This window comes from Ostrea edulis, chromosome 9 (genome assembly GCF_947568905.1).
Source record: "Ostrea edulis chromosome 9, xbOstEdul1.1, whole genome shotgun sequence".
In the NCBI taxonomy this organism is placed as follows: domain Eukaryota; kingdom Metazoa; phylum Mollusca; class Bivalvia; order Ostreida; family Ostreidae; genus Ostrea; species Ostrea edulis.
In genome coordinates, this window is record NC_079172.1 from 72,297,721 (window position 1) to 72,316,928 (window position 19,208).

General features: G+C 36.9%; 1 protein-coding gene across 1 annotated transcript in view; it reads left to right on the top strand.

Annotated features, from left to right (window-relative positions):
* The first annotated feature begins 10,821 nt into the window (after nt 1-10,821).
* Nucleotides 10,822-19,208, top strand: part of LOC125658679 (NALCN channel auxiliary factor 2-like) — a 49,728-nt gene continuing 41,341 nt past the window's right edge. Inside the window, exon 1 of the mRNA XM_048890015.2 lies at nt 10,822-12,686. Within this exon, the coding sequence (XP_048745972.1) occupies nt 12,180-12,686 (507 nt within the window). The 5' untranslated portion in view covers nt 10,822-12,179. The remainder of the gene's footprint in view (nt 12,687-19,208) is intronic.

The window sequence follows — 19,208 nt, forward strand, 5'->3', positions numbered from 1 at the left end:
TTGTTGCTCAACAGAATATTATCTTTATTTTATTTCACGCATATTTTAAAAAATAAATAAATCATATTGTTAAAAGTCTGTTCTTTTTCACTTGTTTACTGTTAATTACTTTAGATTGCTTTTAAAAAGAGCGTCATGGAGATTTGAATTCCTGTAATAAACACACAAATTTTTTCCCCTCGCAGTGACAAGTACATTCCATCGCGCGTGATTTGTTCAAGGATGATCTGAACGTCTTCTAAAATAATCATAAAAATGTCTCAAAACATAATTGTCGTAAAATTACACGGCAAATGACAAATTAGTACTTGAAGAAAGAGACCTATTTAAATCAAAGGAATGAAAAACTTTGTCAACCAGTGTTTTCATAAACACCACAGGCACTTGTAAACATGCATGTGATTCGATTCCTTGGTTCTTTATTTAAGGCATATTGGAATGGTGTTATTAAGCAGTCCCGCTTAGATCTGTAATAGTTCCTTGTACCAAATTGTGTAGCTTGATAGATTGAATGAAATACTGAAAATTAAAAAATGATTTCAAGAACGCTTCAAATCTTAACATCTAAAAGAGCAACATTTCATAATCGTGCCGCCTCCCCGTCGTGTTGCGTTTCTGTCGTGTGATGGTGTGTTGCACTTCTTCCTTTTGTTGCATACCTCCCTAGTGACATTGCGTTGCTTCTCTCCTTTGTATTTTGTTGCACATCTATATTGTGTTATTTTGTTGCGTCTTTTCATTGTGTTGTGTTGCGTCTTTTCATTGTGTTGTGTTGCGTCTTTTCATTGTGTAGTGTTGCGTCTCTTCATTGTGTTGTGTTGCGTCTTTTCATTGTGTTGTGTTGCGTCTCTTCATTGTGTTGTGTTGCGTCTTTTCATTGTGTTGTGTTGCGTCTTTTCATTGTGTTGTGTTGCGTCTTTTCATTGTGTTGTGTTTCCTCCTTTTATTGTGTTGTGTTGCGTCTTTTCATTGTGTTGTGTTGCGTCTTTTCATTGTGTTGTGTTGCGTCTTTTCATTGTGTTGTGTTGCGTCTTTTCATTGTGTTGTGTTGCGTCTTTTCATTGTGTTGTGTTGCGTCTTTTCATTGTGTTGTGTTTCCTCCTTTTATTGTGTTGTGTTGCGTCTTTTCATTGTGTTGTGTTGCGTCTTTTCATTGTGTTGTGTTGCGTCTCTTCATTGTGTTGTGTTGCGTCTCTTCATTGTGTTGTGTTGCGTCTTTTCATTGTGTTGTGTTGCGTCTTTTCATTGTGTTGTGTTGCGTCTCTTCATTGTGTTGTGTTGCGTCTCTTCATTGTGTTGTGTTGCGTCTTTTCATTGTGTTGTGTTGCGTCTTTTCATTGTGTTGTGTTGCGTCTTTTCATTGTGTTGTGTTGCGTCTTTTCATTGTGTTGTGTTGCGTCTTTTCATTGTGTTGTGTTGCGTCTCTTCATTGTGTTGTGTTGCGTCTTTTCATTGTGTTGTGTTGCGTCTTTTCATTGTGTTGTGTTGCGTCTTTTCATTGTGTTGTGTTGCGTCTTTTCACTGTAGTATCGCGTTGCATCTACTGTAGACTACTTTTAATTCCTGAAACCTTATTTTCGCGTAAATACAATAACGTATCTATTCAGGATAAGTACTATTCATTAATCACTATAGTTTAAGTCTGATATATCTAAAAGTTTATTTGCATGAACTAAATCTTCGTGAATGGCTAGTCTCACAAAATTACGCTCCACTAATGTTCTCGCGAAAAACGTGTCATTTACAGTATTTCTTTAGTCGTAGTACCGCATCTCCCCGGGGGGTGGGGGTGGGGGGGGGGGGGGAGGTGTATCTCTCTACGTAACGTTACTGACGTTCATCTCACCGCTATGTCAGATCTCTCCATTGTGTTGTTGTGTTGTATCTCTCTATTGTGTTGCTGTGTTGCATGTCTTTATTGCGTTGCTGTGTTGCATGTCTCTATTGCGTTGCTGTGTTGCATGTCTCTATTGCGTTGCTGTGTTGCATGTCTCTATTGCGTTGCTGTGTTGCATGTCTCTATTGTGTTGCTGTGTTGCATGTCTCTATTGCGTTGCTGTGTTGCATGTCTCTATTGCGTTGCTGTGTTGCATGTCTCTATTGTGTTGCTGTGTTGCATGTCTCTATTGTGTTGCTGTGTTGCATGTCTCTATTGTGTTGCTGTGTTGCATGTCTCTCTTGCGTTGCTGTGTTGCATCTCCCTGTTGTGTTATAAGTATAGTACTGTACTTCTTCACTGCGTACATTTTTCCGTCCTTGGTGTACCTCTCCACTGTAGTGCATTTCTCCATAAACAAGATGAAAAAGCAATTCAAATAAAAATCGATGAAAATGCTACGCTCTCTAGATAATTGCAGTTATTTTTATCAACTTGAATGCAAATTAGGATTAGATGAATTTGAAATTTTGTTTAAATCTGGATTCAATTTACATAATTCAATTTTGTCTTGACGGAATTGATTTTTTTTCTCTTCTATATATACATGTTTTATCATGAATTGTGTCCTTGGATCAATGTCGTGAAAACATTTGGAATTTGTGAAGGTATTGCATTCCTCCGATTTCGAGATTGAACCCACTTAGAGAGATAAAATCCATTTTTTGTTTTGTTAAATGCATGATGACATGTACTGGGACGTTTCACGCCGGCAAACTTCATGAAGAGCCCCAACCTACCCCCTGACTCTTGATTTGAACAAATCTGAATCTGCTCTACTTTAGCATGCTTTCATATTAATAATGACCAATGAAGGCCCCACTGTTCTTAAAAAAGATTTTAAAAGACTGTTCCTATATCTCGTCATGTACAACTGTTATCCTCTAGAGTAGCCCCATCCAACCCCTGGGGGTCATGGTTTGAAAAATTTCAATCTGCACAATCTGTTGATAATTACATATTAATGATTAATCATGGCACTGTCGGTCTGGAAAAAAGATTTTCAAAAATTTCCCCTGACTATTCCTCTAAAAGGGCTTTGTTCTATGGTTGTGGATCCACTCTACCCCCGGGGAAATAATTCCGATCCACCTTACCAGGGGATACCTTCACATGAAAATGACCAACCATGCCTCCAGTTCTTCAGACGAAGATTATTTTCTATATAATGTAAACCTTTGACCCCCTATTATGCCCCATATCCCCGGGGCAATAATTTGAACAATGTTGAACGTTTAAGCATCAAAGAAGCTTTCACATCAATTTTATTTATGGTTAAGTGGTTCTTGAAGATTTTCAAAAGATACATTGAACTACCATGTTTTCACTATTTCTTAATACCTTCTTTTTGAAAGTGGTCTTACCCTTCATTTGACCAAATTTGAATTTATTTTACACAAGTGTGCTTTATGGCAAGTTTGTTTGACTTCTGCCCTTGGTTCTAGAGAAGTGTAAAGATTATGAACAGACTGACGGACTATGGACAACCGGTGATGAGGACACCTCACTTGACCTGTCTATTGATATAACTAATCATGGCCTTACTGTTATTGAGATGAAGATTTTTAAAGATTTTCCTTTTTATCCCATCAGTTATTCCCTCTGGAGCAGTGATTTGGACAAACTTGAATCTTCATTATGTCAGAAAACTTTCACATCTCTTCGTTTAATGGTTCTTAGGAAGAAGATCGCTAAATAGTCAAACTTTCCCCCCTTTTCTTGATTATCTCCCCTTGAAAGAAGAGATAGTCCCTCATTTGAACAATCTTGAATCACCTTGACCCAAGGACACTCCGTGACACGTTTGAATGAAATTGGCCCCATGGATTTGGAAATGACGATGAAATTGTGAAGGGTTTACAACACCGACGACGACAACGATGCAAGCGACGACACGCAACGAATAAATCTTGATCAGAATTTTGGCTCAGGTGAGTTAGTAACTGGTGAAAATGAAAAGATTTTACCAGTTTAAAAATGCTTCTTTATAAATATATATGAATTAATTGTGGTTATTAAGAAAAGCATTGTATAATTGACACACAATAGAGAAAATAAATACCATTATAGGAGTTATTGCCCTTGACAACATTTTCAAATATAGACAATTAACTATCTACAGAGAATATAGATCTTTTTAGTAGTAAATAGGATACCATATTTTGTATTTTACCCAGTGAATAAAGTTCCTAAAAAGATATTTCAGTTTAATTAATTAAGGATATCCATAAAACCTATGCCGTCACATGAAGGCGGAAGTTACGTCAGCGATACACGTGTTCTCTGATGCCTTCCTGCTATAGGTTGTGCAGATATGTAACTTGGAGGAAATAATTTACACCATCAGAAAAGTGTTAATTCATTGACTAGACCGTTGATCTGAGACATCTTTCATTTGTTCAACCAATGTTGGAATTAACTTCATTCTACGCTTTCATTGCTTTATGGATAGTCACATTTCAGAGGACATGTGCGGGTCTCAATCAAATGCAAATCAGGGGGGGGGGGGGGATACATCCATTTTGGATTTTTTATGCGTTGAAAATTGAATTTCTCTTGCTGGTTCACTGTTAATGAAGTGATTTGATATATTGGAGTGAATACAATAATAATAATTTGATTTACAGTACATACATAAAAGAAAAATTTAGATATTTTGAATACCTACAATATAAACTATCGTTATCTAAGTTCCTCTTTTTGATTTAATCTTTCATACTTTGAATAATGATAAAGAGAAAATGGATACGATCATTTACTATAGTTCATTGTATTACTTGTAGAATACTAGTAAAGGTGAATCCACGGGCGAATTTTGGAGTTAACGATGCAGGCTGATGTCGTGGATATTATTGTGGGCCTATTCAAGGAGAATACAAAACAAACTGGTGATGTAGGGGTGTATAACTACAAATACTAATATTCTAGTCAAAAGTGAAGTAGATAACAAGATAGCTTTTATTCGGGGAAACAATGCATATTGAATGGTATAGACAACAACACAGACCGATATTGAATGGATAGACAACAACACAGACTGATATTGAATGGATAGACAACAACACAGACTGATATTGAATGATATAGACAACAACACAGACTGATATTGAATGATATAGACAACAACACAGACTGATATTGAATGATATAGACAACAACACAGACTGATATTGAATGATATAGACAACAACACAGACTGATATTGAATGATATAGACAACAACACAGACTGATATTGAATGATATAGACAACAACACAGACTGATATTGAATGATATAGACAACAACACAGACTGATATTGAATGATATAGACAACAACACAGACTGATATTGAATGATATAGACAACAACACTGACTGATATTGAATGATATAGACAACAACACAGACTGATATTGAATGATATAGACAACAACACAGACTGATATTGAATGATATAGACAACAACACAGACTGATATTGAATGATATAGACAACAACACAGACTGATATTGAATGATATAGACAACAACACTGACTGATATTGAATGATATAGACAACAACACAGACTGATATTGAATGGTATAGACAACAACACAGACTGTTATTGAATTATATAAACAACAACACAGACTAATATTGAATGATATAGAGAACAACACGGACTGATATTGAATGAATAAACAACAACACAGACTGATATTGAATGATATAGACAACAACACAGACTGATATTGAATCATATAGGCAACAACACAGACTGATATTGAATGGTATAAACAACAACACAGACTAATATTGAATCATATAGGCAACAACACAGACTGATATTGAATGGTATAAACAACAACACAGACTAATATTGAATGATATAGACAACAACACAGACTGATATTGAATCATATAGACAACAACACAGACTGATATTGAATGATATAGACAACAACACAGACTGATATTGAATGATATAGACAACAACACAGACTGATATTGAATGATATAGACAACAACACTGACTGATATTGAATGATATAGACAACAACACAGACTGATATTGAATGGTATAGACAACAACACAGACTGTTATTGAATTATATAAACAACAACACAGACTAATATTGAATGATATAGAGAACAACACGGACTGATATTGAATGAATAAACAACAACACAGACTGATATTGAATGATATAGACAACAACACAGACTGATATTGAATCATATAGGCAACAACACAGACTGATATTGAATGGTATAAACAACAACACAGACTAATATTGAATGATATAGACAACAACACAGACTGATATTGAATGATATAGACAACAACACAGACCGACATTGAATGATATAGACAACAACACAGACTGATATTAATGATATAGAGAACAACACGGACTGATATTGAATGAATAAACAACAACACAGACTGATATTGAATGGATAGACAACAACACATACTGATATTAAATGACATAGACAACAACACAAACTAATATTGAATGGATAAACAACAACACAGACTGATATTGACTGATATAAACAACAACACAGACTGATATTGAATGACATAGACAACAACACAGATTGATATTGAATGGTATAGACAACACAAACTGATATTAAATGACATAAACAACAACACAGACTGATATTGAATGACATAGACAACAACACAGACTGATATTGAATGGTATAGACAACAACACAGACTGATATTGAATGATATAAACAACAACACTGACTGATATCGAATGATACAGACAACAACACAGACTGATATTGAATGGTATAGACAACAACAGAGACTAATATTGAATGGAATTGACAACAACAAAGACTAATTTTGAATGATATAAACAACAACACAGACTGATATCGAATGATACAGACAACAACACAGAATGATATTGAATGGTATAGACAACAACACATACTGATATTGAATGATATAAACAACAACACACACTGATATTGAATGATATAAACAACACCACAGACTGATATTGAATGATATAGAAAACAACACAGATTAATATTAAATGACATAAACAACAACACATACTGATATTGAATGATATAAACAACAACACAGACTGATATTGAATGGTATAGACAACAACACAGACTGATATTGAATCCTATAGACAACAACACAGACCGATATTGAATGGATAGACAACAACACAGACTGATATTGAATGACATAGACAACAACACAGATTGATATTGAATGGTATAGACAACACAAACTGATATTGAATGACATAGACAACAACACAGACTGATATTGAATGACATAGACAACAACACAGACTGATATTGAATGGTATAGACAACAACACAGACTGATATTGAATGATATAAACAACAACACTGACTGATATCGAATGATACAGACAACAACACAGACTGATATTGAATGGTATAGACAACAACACAGACTGACATTGAATGATATAGACAACAACACAAAATGATATTGAATGGTATAGACAACAACACAGACTGATATTGAATGATATAGACAACAACACAGACTGATATTAATTGACATAAACAACAACACATACTGATATTGAATGATATAAACAACAACACAGACTGATATTGAATGATATAGACAACAACACAGACTGATATTGAATGATATAGACAACAACACATACTGATATTGAATGATATAAACAACAACACAGACTGATATTGAATGGATAGACAACAACACAGACTGATATTGAATTATATAAACAACAACACGGACTGATATTGAATGGATAGACAACAACACAGACTGATATTGAATGGTGTAGACAACAACACAGACTAATATTGAATGATATAGACAATAACACAGACTGATATTGAATGATATAGATAAAAAAAACCAGACTGATATTGAATGATATAGACAACAACACAGACTGATATTGAATGGTATAGACAACAACACAGACTGATATTGAATGATATAAACAACACCACAGACTGATATTGAATGATATAAACAACACCACAGACTGATATTGAATGATATAGAAAACAACACAGATTGATATTAAATGACATAAACAACAACACATACTGATATTGAATGATATAAACAACAACACAGACTGATATTGAATGGTATAGACAACAACACAGACTGATATTGAATCCTATAGACAACAACACAGACTGATATTGAATGGATAGACAACAACACAGACTGACATTAATTGACATAAACAACAACACAGACTGATATTGAATGATATAGACAACAACAAAGACTGATATTGAATGCTATAGACAACACAAACTGATATTGAATGATGTAGACAACAGAACAACACAGGCTGATATTGAATGATATAGACAACAACACAGAATGATATTAAATGACATAGACAACAACACAGACTGATATTGAATGGTATAGACAACAACACAGACTGATATTGAATGGATAGACAACAACACAGACTGATATTGAATAATATAGACAACAACACAGACTGATATTGAATGACATAGACAACAACACAGATTGATATTGAATGCTATAGACAACACAAACTGATATTGAATGGTGTAGACAACAGAACAACACAGGCTGATATTGAATGATATAGACAACAACACAGAATGATATTAAATGACATAGACAACAACACAGAATGATATTGAATGATATAGACAACAACACAGACTAATATTGAATGGATAGACAACAACACAGACTGATATTGAATGACATAGACAACAACACAGACTGATATTGAATGACATAGACAACAACACAGACTGATATTGAATGGATAGACAACAACACAGACTGATATTGAATGGTATAGACAACATCACAGATTAATATTGAATGATATAGACAACAACACAGACTGATATTGAATGACATAGACAACAACACAGACTAATATTGAATGGTATAGACAACAGCACAGACTGATATTAAATGATATAAACAACACAGACTGATATTGAATGATATAAACAACAACACAGACTGATATTGAATGGATAGACAACAACACATACTGATATTAAATGATATAAACAACACAGACTGATATTGAATGATATAAACAACAACACAGACTGATATTGAATGGATAGACAACAACACAGACTGATATTGAATGGTATAGACAACAACACAGACTGACATTGAATGATATAGACAACAACACAGACTGATATTGAATGACATAGACAACAACACATACTGATATTGAATGACATAAACAACACAGACTGATATTGAATGATATAAACAACAACACAGACTGATATTGAATGGATAGACAACAACACAGACTGATATTAAATGAGATAAACAACACAGACTGATATTGAATGATATAGACAACAACACAGACTGATATTGAATGATATAAACAACAACACAGACTGATATTGAGTTAACGATGCAGGCTGATGTTGTTGATTTTATTGTGGGCCTATTCAAGGAGAATACAAAACAAATTGGATATGTAGGGGTGTATAACTACAAATACTAATATTCTAGTCAAAAGTGAAGTAGATAACAAGATAGCTTTTGTTCAGGGAAACAAAACACACTAATATTAAATACTATAGGAAACAACACAGACTCATATTGAATGATGTAGACAACAACACAGACTAATATTGAATGATACAGACAACAACACAGACTGATATTGAATGGATGGACTACAACACAGACTCATATTGAATGATGTAGACAACAACACAGACTGATATTGAATGGATAGACAACAACACAGACTGATATTGAATGGTTAGACAAGAACATAGAATGATATTGAATGGATAGACAGTAACACAGACTGATATTGAATGGATAGACAACAACACAGAATGATATTGAATGGATAGACAGTAACACAGACTGATATTGAATGGATAGACAGTAACACAGACTGATATTGAATGGATAGACAGTAACACAGACTGATATTGAATGGATAGACGACAACACAGACTGATATTGAATGAATGGACAGCAACATAGAATGATATTGAATGGATAGACAGTAACACAGACTGATATTGAATGGATAGACAACAACACAGACTGATATTGAATGGATAGACAATAACACAGACTGATATTGAATGGTATTGACAGCAACACAGACTGATATTGAATGATATAGACAACAACACAGACTGATATTGAATGGATAGACAGCAACATAGAATGATATTGAATGGTATATATGATGTTGATTGGCATATTGAGGTAAACAACACATACTAATATTGATGGCTATTTGGGGATAAACAACAAAACTAAACAACACTAATAGATGTATTGAGATACACAACACAAACTGATGTTGCTGGAAATAATGGGGGTAAATACGACACGTGTTGATGTTGACGGGTTAATTGGAGTAAACATGAAAATAGACTAATTTTAAAAGGTATAATGAGGCAAACAGCAACACAAACTGATGTTGATGTTTATATAAGGGTAAACAACAGCACAGATTAATGTTGATGGTTATATGTGTGCAAACAATACTAAATATTAATGTTGATGACTATGTATAGGTAAACAAACAAAATTGAATATCAATGTTGGCGTGTATATTGCGGTAAGCAACAACACTCGATATTAATGTTGATGAGTATTTTGGGATTGATCATAACATAGTTTGATGTCGTTAGTTATATTGGAGAACATGACATTACAAAATGAGAAAATATCTTTTTAACGGGGTAAACAACCTGAGAGGATACCATTTGTTTATCATATTGATTTTAGTGTCAAATCGCTTCTGAATCTAATATTGATATCACGTTCGCAAATCTTGTATCCAAGTCATTGTGCGAAAACATCCTAGTTAAAAATGGCATAATCAATTCATTCATAAATCATGGTTTGTACTTTATCAAACATTGGATTTATCTAGCTTTCTTTAGTTTTACTAATCTCAAATTTATTAAGATTATGATCGAATGATTACCAGTTATTGGATTCAGATGCGTGATCGTTAAAAAGAAGCGTGCATGAGCTCGCTGAGTAAAATATTGCGACGATTCCTCTTTGTTATTTCATTAATGTCAACTACAAACACATCTTTTCCGTGATAATTGTCCATAAGCAAACTACATGTCTACGGAGTGACAACGTGAGGCCGCCAGCGCCGTTAAGCAGCATCTAATTGACACGTAACAGTTATTGGACATTTACAACGACTCGCTGTGCCGACCTGCCCAGGCAGTGGAGCTCTCTGTAAAAAGTAATTAATATGGATTGAAAGCTGGGATTCAGTGGCGGGGTTTGAAAACTTATCTCGCCAGGCAAGACTGCCGGGATTGCCGCTGGTAGATACACGTAATACCACTGACCGGCGAATCGGACTTGTTTGCCATCCAAGATAAAAGTCCGGTAATCAATAGAATGGTTTGCTTTATTACTAGTTTAGAGGAGACGTTAAAATCCTCTTCCTATTGAATTACATTCATACATCGCTGTACCGAAATTCAAACTTATCGATCCACTGCCACAAGTGATGCGGTGTGTATACATATAGACAGTGTAATTGAAAAAAAAATCCCGCAAATATGCCACAGATGTTACCACAGGACTTAGATGAGGATGTTCGTGGACATTAACGGGGAAAATAATACCAGAAAATATAGTCGATGGGTTAAAGAGATCTATTTCCAGGAGAGAGCAGCTAAACCGCACAACACAGGGAGACTGGATACAACGCATGACCACTCCGTAAGATCGCAGGAACCGCCACCGAGAAGTTTTTTTCAATCAGAAAATAAACACAAGATAGATCAACAAGTTCTTTGAAGAGCGCATGCGCTGCTGATGCGAGTAATTGCTGGGAATGTAAAGATGGCGGTGACTTGCTTATATTTCGATATTCAACATGTGTTAAATTCGTATTATTCAGTGGAATACTACTTGTAAATGTGTTTTGATGATTGGAAATTATAGAACAAGTGTTGGATAAGATAGTTATGTCGTTTATTCCTCAGTGGTCCACGGTTTATCGGAGTGCAATCGGTTTTCACCAACTCACAAGAGGATCTTTTATTCATTCTATCAGTGGAGGCTATTCTGGACAACAGTGTAGCGGCCATTCAAGAAAGGTAATGCCAAATAGTGAAGAAGTTGTTTTATTAAAAACGGGAAAAACAAATTCTTTTGGATAAATGTAGTCAAACAGAGAAATAAAATATCTTTCATGCTTTTCCTAAAATATATGAAACTGTGCTCTTTTTCTGAACTATGATATTAAGTTATGAAGATGGGAATACGTCATATGCTAAGCCGAACACTCACAAACCGACCATTTGGGCTAAGTGCAGTTACACTCAGTGTGTTGTCGTTCTTGTAACCATCATGGTATTTACGAAAGCGTGTCTTGGCTCGGGTTTCCCGGAGCTTTCCAATGTCGTTTGTGGACCTATGTATCATGCGTATGTACATCCTGTTAAAATCAAGAATCAGTGCCTTTTTCTTGATACGCGGTTAACCCACGATATATGTGTCGATAAAAGGACGTCCAGACTTCCGGACATACACTTAAAATTTTGCAACATGTACACTCTTAGCCACACAATACCTCAGAATGAATCCGAGATACGGATGGGCGTTGACTGTAACGAAACTCTGGTAGACCTGGTGAGAAGTGATAAGAATGCTTCGGAGGAATTTCAACTGTTCACCAGTGTGTTGCAGAGAGTCGACTGTGATACCGAATACTCCGTCAAGTGGAGTTGCAGCGTCTGCAGGGTGAGTACTATTGTTGTATCTTCTTTTTTTTACCAGGAGAATGTGAACCGGCGATTTATTCATGTAAAAGTGTGGTTTACTTGCTCGAGGAAATCCAGCTGACCATCAAATCAGTACCGCCAACATCTGGCGATGTAGCCAAATTATCTCATCTCCTCCAGGGCGCATCTCAGGAGTCAAATAATCTGGTGTCTGCTCCCGTCGCTAGAAAGCACTGACTGACATTTATGAGGGATTAATCACAGATAACAATATACTATGGTTATTAACATAATCGACTTAGTTCAATGTATAATATAGTGTATTATAAGGATGTGATTTGTACACAAGCGCTTCTCCAAGTTGAAAAAAGCGCATATCGTGATAATTGCCCAATCTCTTCCCAAACGCGCGTTAATCACATGAAAGCTGTATGCCTTTTATTAAATCCGATTTATCTTTTTACACACGATACGTCGATTCAGTGTTCAGTTGTCGCTGAGCAAGTGGTAGGGAGAGCGGCAATGCTTTGCCTACCCCTCACCCAGTGGAGAGTCACATACTAGTGTGACCGCTGACTACCCCTCACCCAGTGGAGAGTCACATACTAGTGTGACCACTGACTACCCCTCACCCAATGGAGAGTCACATACTAGTGTGACCGCTGACTACCCCTCACCCAGTGGAGAGTCACATACTAGTGTGACCGCTGACTACCCCTCACCCAATGGAGAGTCACATACTAGTGTGACCGCTGACTACCCCTCACCCAATGGAGAGTCACATACTAGTGTGACCGCTGACTACCCCTCACCCAGTGGGGAGTCACATACTAGTGTGACCGCTGACTTCCCCTCACACGAGGAAGAGTCACAGAGCTGAACTAGTGGTACTTTCGGTTTCACGGCTCTTTGTGTATGAATGTGCCATTCGGGGTAAACCACTTTTGCTTTGGAGGGTCATGCATGCTGAACCGTGAGGGTCCCTGTTTTGTACCGTTAACATGTTATCGGTGACAATACAGCCTTTTGTACATATTTTTTTCAGTTTGTTACTCGGTAACGTATACTGAATCGATTTGATAAAGTTGATAAATTAATCTGGCAGTAATAATCAGCCTTGTTCTAATAAATTCCGCTTTCAAAAGAGATTCTTAGGAAAGGACAGGACAGGATGACCTCGGAGAATATTGGTTTTTCGGACAGTAGTAATTCCCAGAGGACGGATCACAGAAATAGAGGGGTGTCCCCGCGGTCTCATCCACATGCTATTCTAACGGGAGACGCTCCCCAGTAATTAGAGAATTGCTAGTCCCTTGACTATAATTATTGGCGGATGAGATGAACCAGTCAAGGTCACACTACCATTCCCCCTCAACAGATGTCTACAACCTGTGGTGTGCTCCCCGTTACCATTGTGGAGCGAAACGTGTTCAACTCATGTGTATCATATTAGAATATTCCTTCGCTGTTTACAACTTTCACTTTAGATATAATCTGAAAGAGATAAGTTACTGTTTCACGGTATCCGGTCATTCAAAAGAGGTTTTGCTGGTTGGTTGGTTTTTTTGTTTTTGTTTGTTTGTTTGTTTGTTTTTAACATCTCCGCGTCTTGTTTTAATTGTCTCCGTGTAAAAGCGTAAGTTGTTAAATGAACACTATATACCAGGAGCGGAAACAATTTCCGCTGTTCATTTAACATAATTCTAGAATTTAAAAAAAGATTAGATATCACTGGTTTTATATTGAAAACTAAGAATAATTTATTCATGTAGCGTGCAGAGTTGCACGCGATGAACAAGCTGTTGTCTGTCCCTCTCATTGTGTATAGCAAAACTGTCAAAGGTGTTCCCCCTGTTATTGATCTTGTGGAGGTGCTTTTACTACACGTGCCTTAAGATAAGATAATAGTGTACTTGATTCACTAAGCTAATGAAGATGTCCTTATACTTTACATCAAAGAGGAAGTGAATTTTAGAAGAAGGGAGATTATATTCTTATAAAAGAAAGATGTCATATGTTTCTTGCTATTTTTGGTTTATTTTATTTTCGCTCCTTTGATTGGCCTGTGAAATGACTATGAAATGGTTGACTGTTTGCCATAAATGACTTGATGGTTTCTTTAATTTGATATACTGTAGAATAGGTAAGTAAACTTTTCTGGTCAATAAAAACGATACACGCTGTTCCCTGTCCAGACTTAATTAGACATGAGCAAAACTTTAAAGGACGCGTCATTCAAGGTTTTTTTAATATCATTTCTGATTGGTGTATAACAGTTCAGTAACAGGACTCGAAATCAACATATGCCCGTCAGTCTGTGACTGGTTAAAAGTCTGGCGGACTGACATACATTTGTTACAGTCAGTCCGATGGGACTGGTCAATTTTTTAAAACGTCATTCTGAAAAATATTCTTATGAATCTTAAATGCGCATTTGGCATTCCTCTGTAGATATCAGGCGTAATATAAATCTCACATAAATATTACAATATTGTCTGAGGCATATTATGTTAAATTACATATTTCATTTTAATAACATTAACAAAATTTTTATTTATTTCTGGAAAATTCTGGTGGACTGGTAAATTTTCTGCGGACTGGTTGAAATTATACCCCATCAGTCAGACTGGACGGATGACATAAAAAGTTAGTTTCAAGCCCTGAGTAACGTTTTATTTCATGTGCCGACTTTCGACGAACGGACGTATCTGTGTCGAAGTCAATATCATTCACATGATGAGGCTCTGTGAAATGAAAAGAAAACTCAAGGTTTTGTATTACTTTGAGGATGAATATACAAAAATATGCTTTCGTTGAATTTGACAATAAGTGACCGTTATGTAGAGCTCCGCAGCTAATGGACGACCGTTAAACACTGATAATGGAATTATCGATTTTCAATTAAACTCAGAATGAGGACGGAAGTCTCCCCGGGAGACTGCAGGAATGGAGAGCGACATTGGCTTCCAGTCCATTGTTAATATATTGTTGTTTGTTTAACTCGAGATACGGCGAACAAATATAACGACACACGTATCACATGTATTACAGAAATCAGTAATCAGGTGGGGTTTGTAAGAAAAAGAAATACATTCGCGCTTTGTACCCAATACATAGGGGTATCCCATTCTAGCATATCAGTCTTTTAAAATGGTATTATAATGAATTGTATTTTTTTTACACCGTCGCGGAAGGCTCAGCTATTTTATGGCGGATGGATAAGGACTATAAAGCACACATAAATTCACCCCCGACTTGACTCTGCCTTTTTAATTATTTCTCAGTCACAGTCGCGGTATTTTTTCTCTACATTCAATTTGACACGTTTTCTTTGAACATTTTTGCAACATTCGCAGAACAATGCTAAGATTCCGTACAGAGTGATGTAAAAATCAAAATGGGGTACCAAGAAAGGGTTTCTCTCTGTGCTTTTTAAACTCTCAGGATTTATAAAATCTTTGAAGTTGAAGATTTCGATTTGTGGGTGTCGATGGGATCTGAGGTGAGAGACAATGGCAGGAGACATTAAATGTGTCCACACATACACGCGCGCATACACACTCACATGCACGCACATGCACACACACACATTTCGAGTCATGCCTTACTACGGAAGTCAGTATCTGCCTTTGTTCAGAGTTGGGGGGTGGTGTGGTGTAAATTCCTTTGATTAGCTTTTTTTGAGAGTTAAGGGGGTGGGGTGGGGTAAATTCCTTTGATTAGCTTTGTCCAGAGTTAAGGGGGGGGGGGGGTTAAGTTCCTTTGATTAGCTTTGTCCAGAGTTAATGGGGGGGGGGGGGAGATTTGTCCAGAGTTAGGGGGGGAGGTTAAATCCCTTTGATTAGCTTTGTCCAGAGTTAATGGGGGGAGGGGGATTCCTTTGATTAGCTTTGTCCAGAGTTAGGGGGGATGAATTCCTTGAATTAGGTTCCTGAAAATGAAAACTTTGAAGTTACATTCTCTATCAATTGCTCTGGACTTAATGTAATATTCATAGAACATACGTCTATTGAGGTGCCTGTGTAACGGCACTCCTAGGCCTGGTGAGTTTACCACACTCAAGCTGTGTAACGGCACTCCTAGGCCTGGTGAGTTTACCACACTCAAGATGGTTCAATAACTTGTAAGCATTAAGTTTTGTTTTTGGTTTACCCTAGTAAAAAGAATTGGTTTGTCGTATGGAAGGGCAAAGGCTTATTCTTGAGGGGAAAATAATACATATCATTCATTAAACAAAACGATTAAATATACTTTACATGTGTCTGTTGATCATACATATCGTTCATTAAACAGAACGATTAAATATACTTTACATGTGTTAAACAGAACGATTAAATATACTTTACATGTGTTTATTAATCATACATATCGTTCATTAAACAGAACGATTAAATATACTTTACATGTGTTAAACAGAACGATTAAATATACTTTACATGTGTTAAACAGAACGATTAAATATATTTTACATGTGTCTGTTGATCATTAGCTGGTGGACATGGGGCAGAACCTCGTAAATATGACATTATGTCGGTAAAGTTATATCGATCGGATGCTCCCATACCCCCCTGTGGGACCCAGGATCTGACACGAGCGATAGATGCCCATCTGTCTTTCCTTGTTGACTTTACATTGCGATAAAAGATGATTTAGAAATATTACCAACAATGAGTCTCCAATGGATTTAGGGCCTTCAGATTCGGAGGAAAATTGTTTGCTTTCCATCACAAAACCTTGTATTGGCCGTCGTTATGGCTTTTATGGGATAGAAATTGCCATGTTTATAACATTATCCAATCCGGACACAAATTCGTAGCGAGACAGAGAGGCTTAAAAAGACCGTACAGTACTTTGTATTATGTTTTTCAATTTATTGTCTGTGATTCGTAAGTTTTTAATGTCAAACAAATGAAAACTTCGTGAAAATGGCTTCTCCTTCGGACGTGCTATACATGTAGGTACATGTTAACTATACACGATAACCGTAGTACGTACGTTTTATTGGCAAGATGACCCTCGTACTTTTGATTTTAACCTTGTATTTATTGCTTCGATACGACAAATGAATATGAGCGATATAATCATGCAATGGTCATTTGTGGCACGCTCTCTTTTACCTCGTCACCAAACATAAAAACTCATTGTCTAATAAACTGGCACTGTACACTGATAATAATTCCACATCTGTCTCACTCTCCGGACAGGTGACACACCTACTAAAATAACCCACACACTTGTCTCACAGGACAGGTGACACACATACTAAAATAACCAACACACTTGTCTCACAGGACAGGTGACACACATACTAAAATAACCCACACACCTGTCTCACAGGACAGCAGACACACTTACTAAAATAACCCACACACCTGTCTCACAGGACAGCAGACACACCTACTAAAATAGGTTTTCTAGGTATCATCCGAAAGACATGTGATTCTCACTTCTAAATGCCGAGTGTTTGGCGAAGGAGCAATCACTACTTATTTCTACACCTTTGGTTCGACACGGTGAATGTACGAACTGTGCTCAAACTCACGAACTTCCGGTCACAAAGCAAATAGTCTAACTCATACTGACCGTGTCTGTCCCACACTGACATAGTGACCATGTCTGTCTGTCCCACACTGACATAGTGACCATGTCTGTCTGTCCCACACTGACATAGTGACCGTGTCTGTCCCACACTGACATAGTGACCGTGTCTGTCCTACACTGACATAGTGACCGTGTCTGTCCCACACTGACATAGTGACCGTGTCTGTCTGTCTCACACTGACATAGTGACCGTGTCTGTCCCACACTACACTGAGATAGTGACTGTGTCTGTCCCACACTGACATAGTGACTGTGTCTGTCCCACACTGACATAGTAACTGTGTCTGTCTCACACTGACATAGTGACCGTGTCTGTCTGTCTTATACTGACATAGTGACCGTGTCTGTTTGTCTGTCCCACACTGGCATAGTGACCGTGTTTGTTTGTCTGTCCCACACTGGCATAGTGACTGTGTCTGTCTCACACTGACATAGTGACCGTGTATGTCTGTTTGTCTCACACTGACATAGTGCCCGTGTCTGTCTGTTTGTCTTATACTGACATAGAGACCGTGCCTGTCTGTCCCAAAATGACACAGAGACCGTGTCTGTCTGTTTGTTTCACATTGACATAGTGACCGTGTCTGTCTGTTTGTTTCACACTGACATAGTGACCGTATCTGTCCCACACTGGCATAGTGACCGTGTCTGTGTCACACTGACATAATGACCGTGTCTGTTGTCCCACACTGACATAGTGACCGCGTCTGTCCCACACTGACATAGTGACCGTATCTGTCTGTTTGTCTTATACTGACATAGAGACCGTGCCTGTCTGTCCCAAAATGACACAGCGACCGTGTCTGTCTGTTTGTTTCACATTGACATAGTGACTGTGTATGTCTGTCTGTCCCACACTGACATAGTGACCGTGTCTGTCCCACACTGACATAGTGACCGTGTCTGTCTCACACTGACATAGTGACCATGTCTGTCCCAC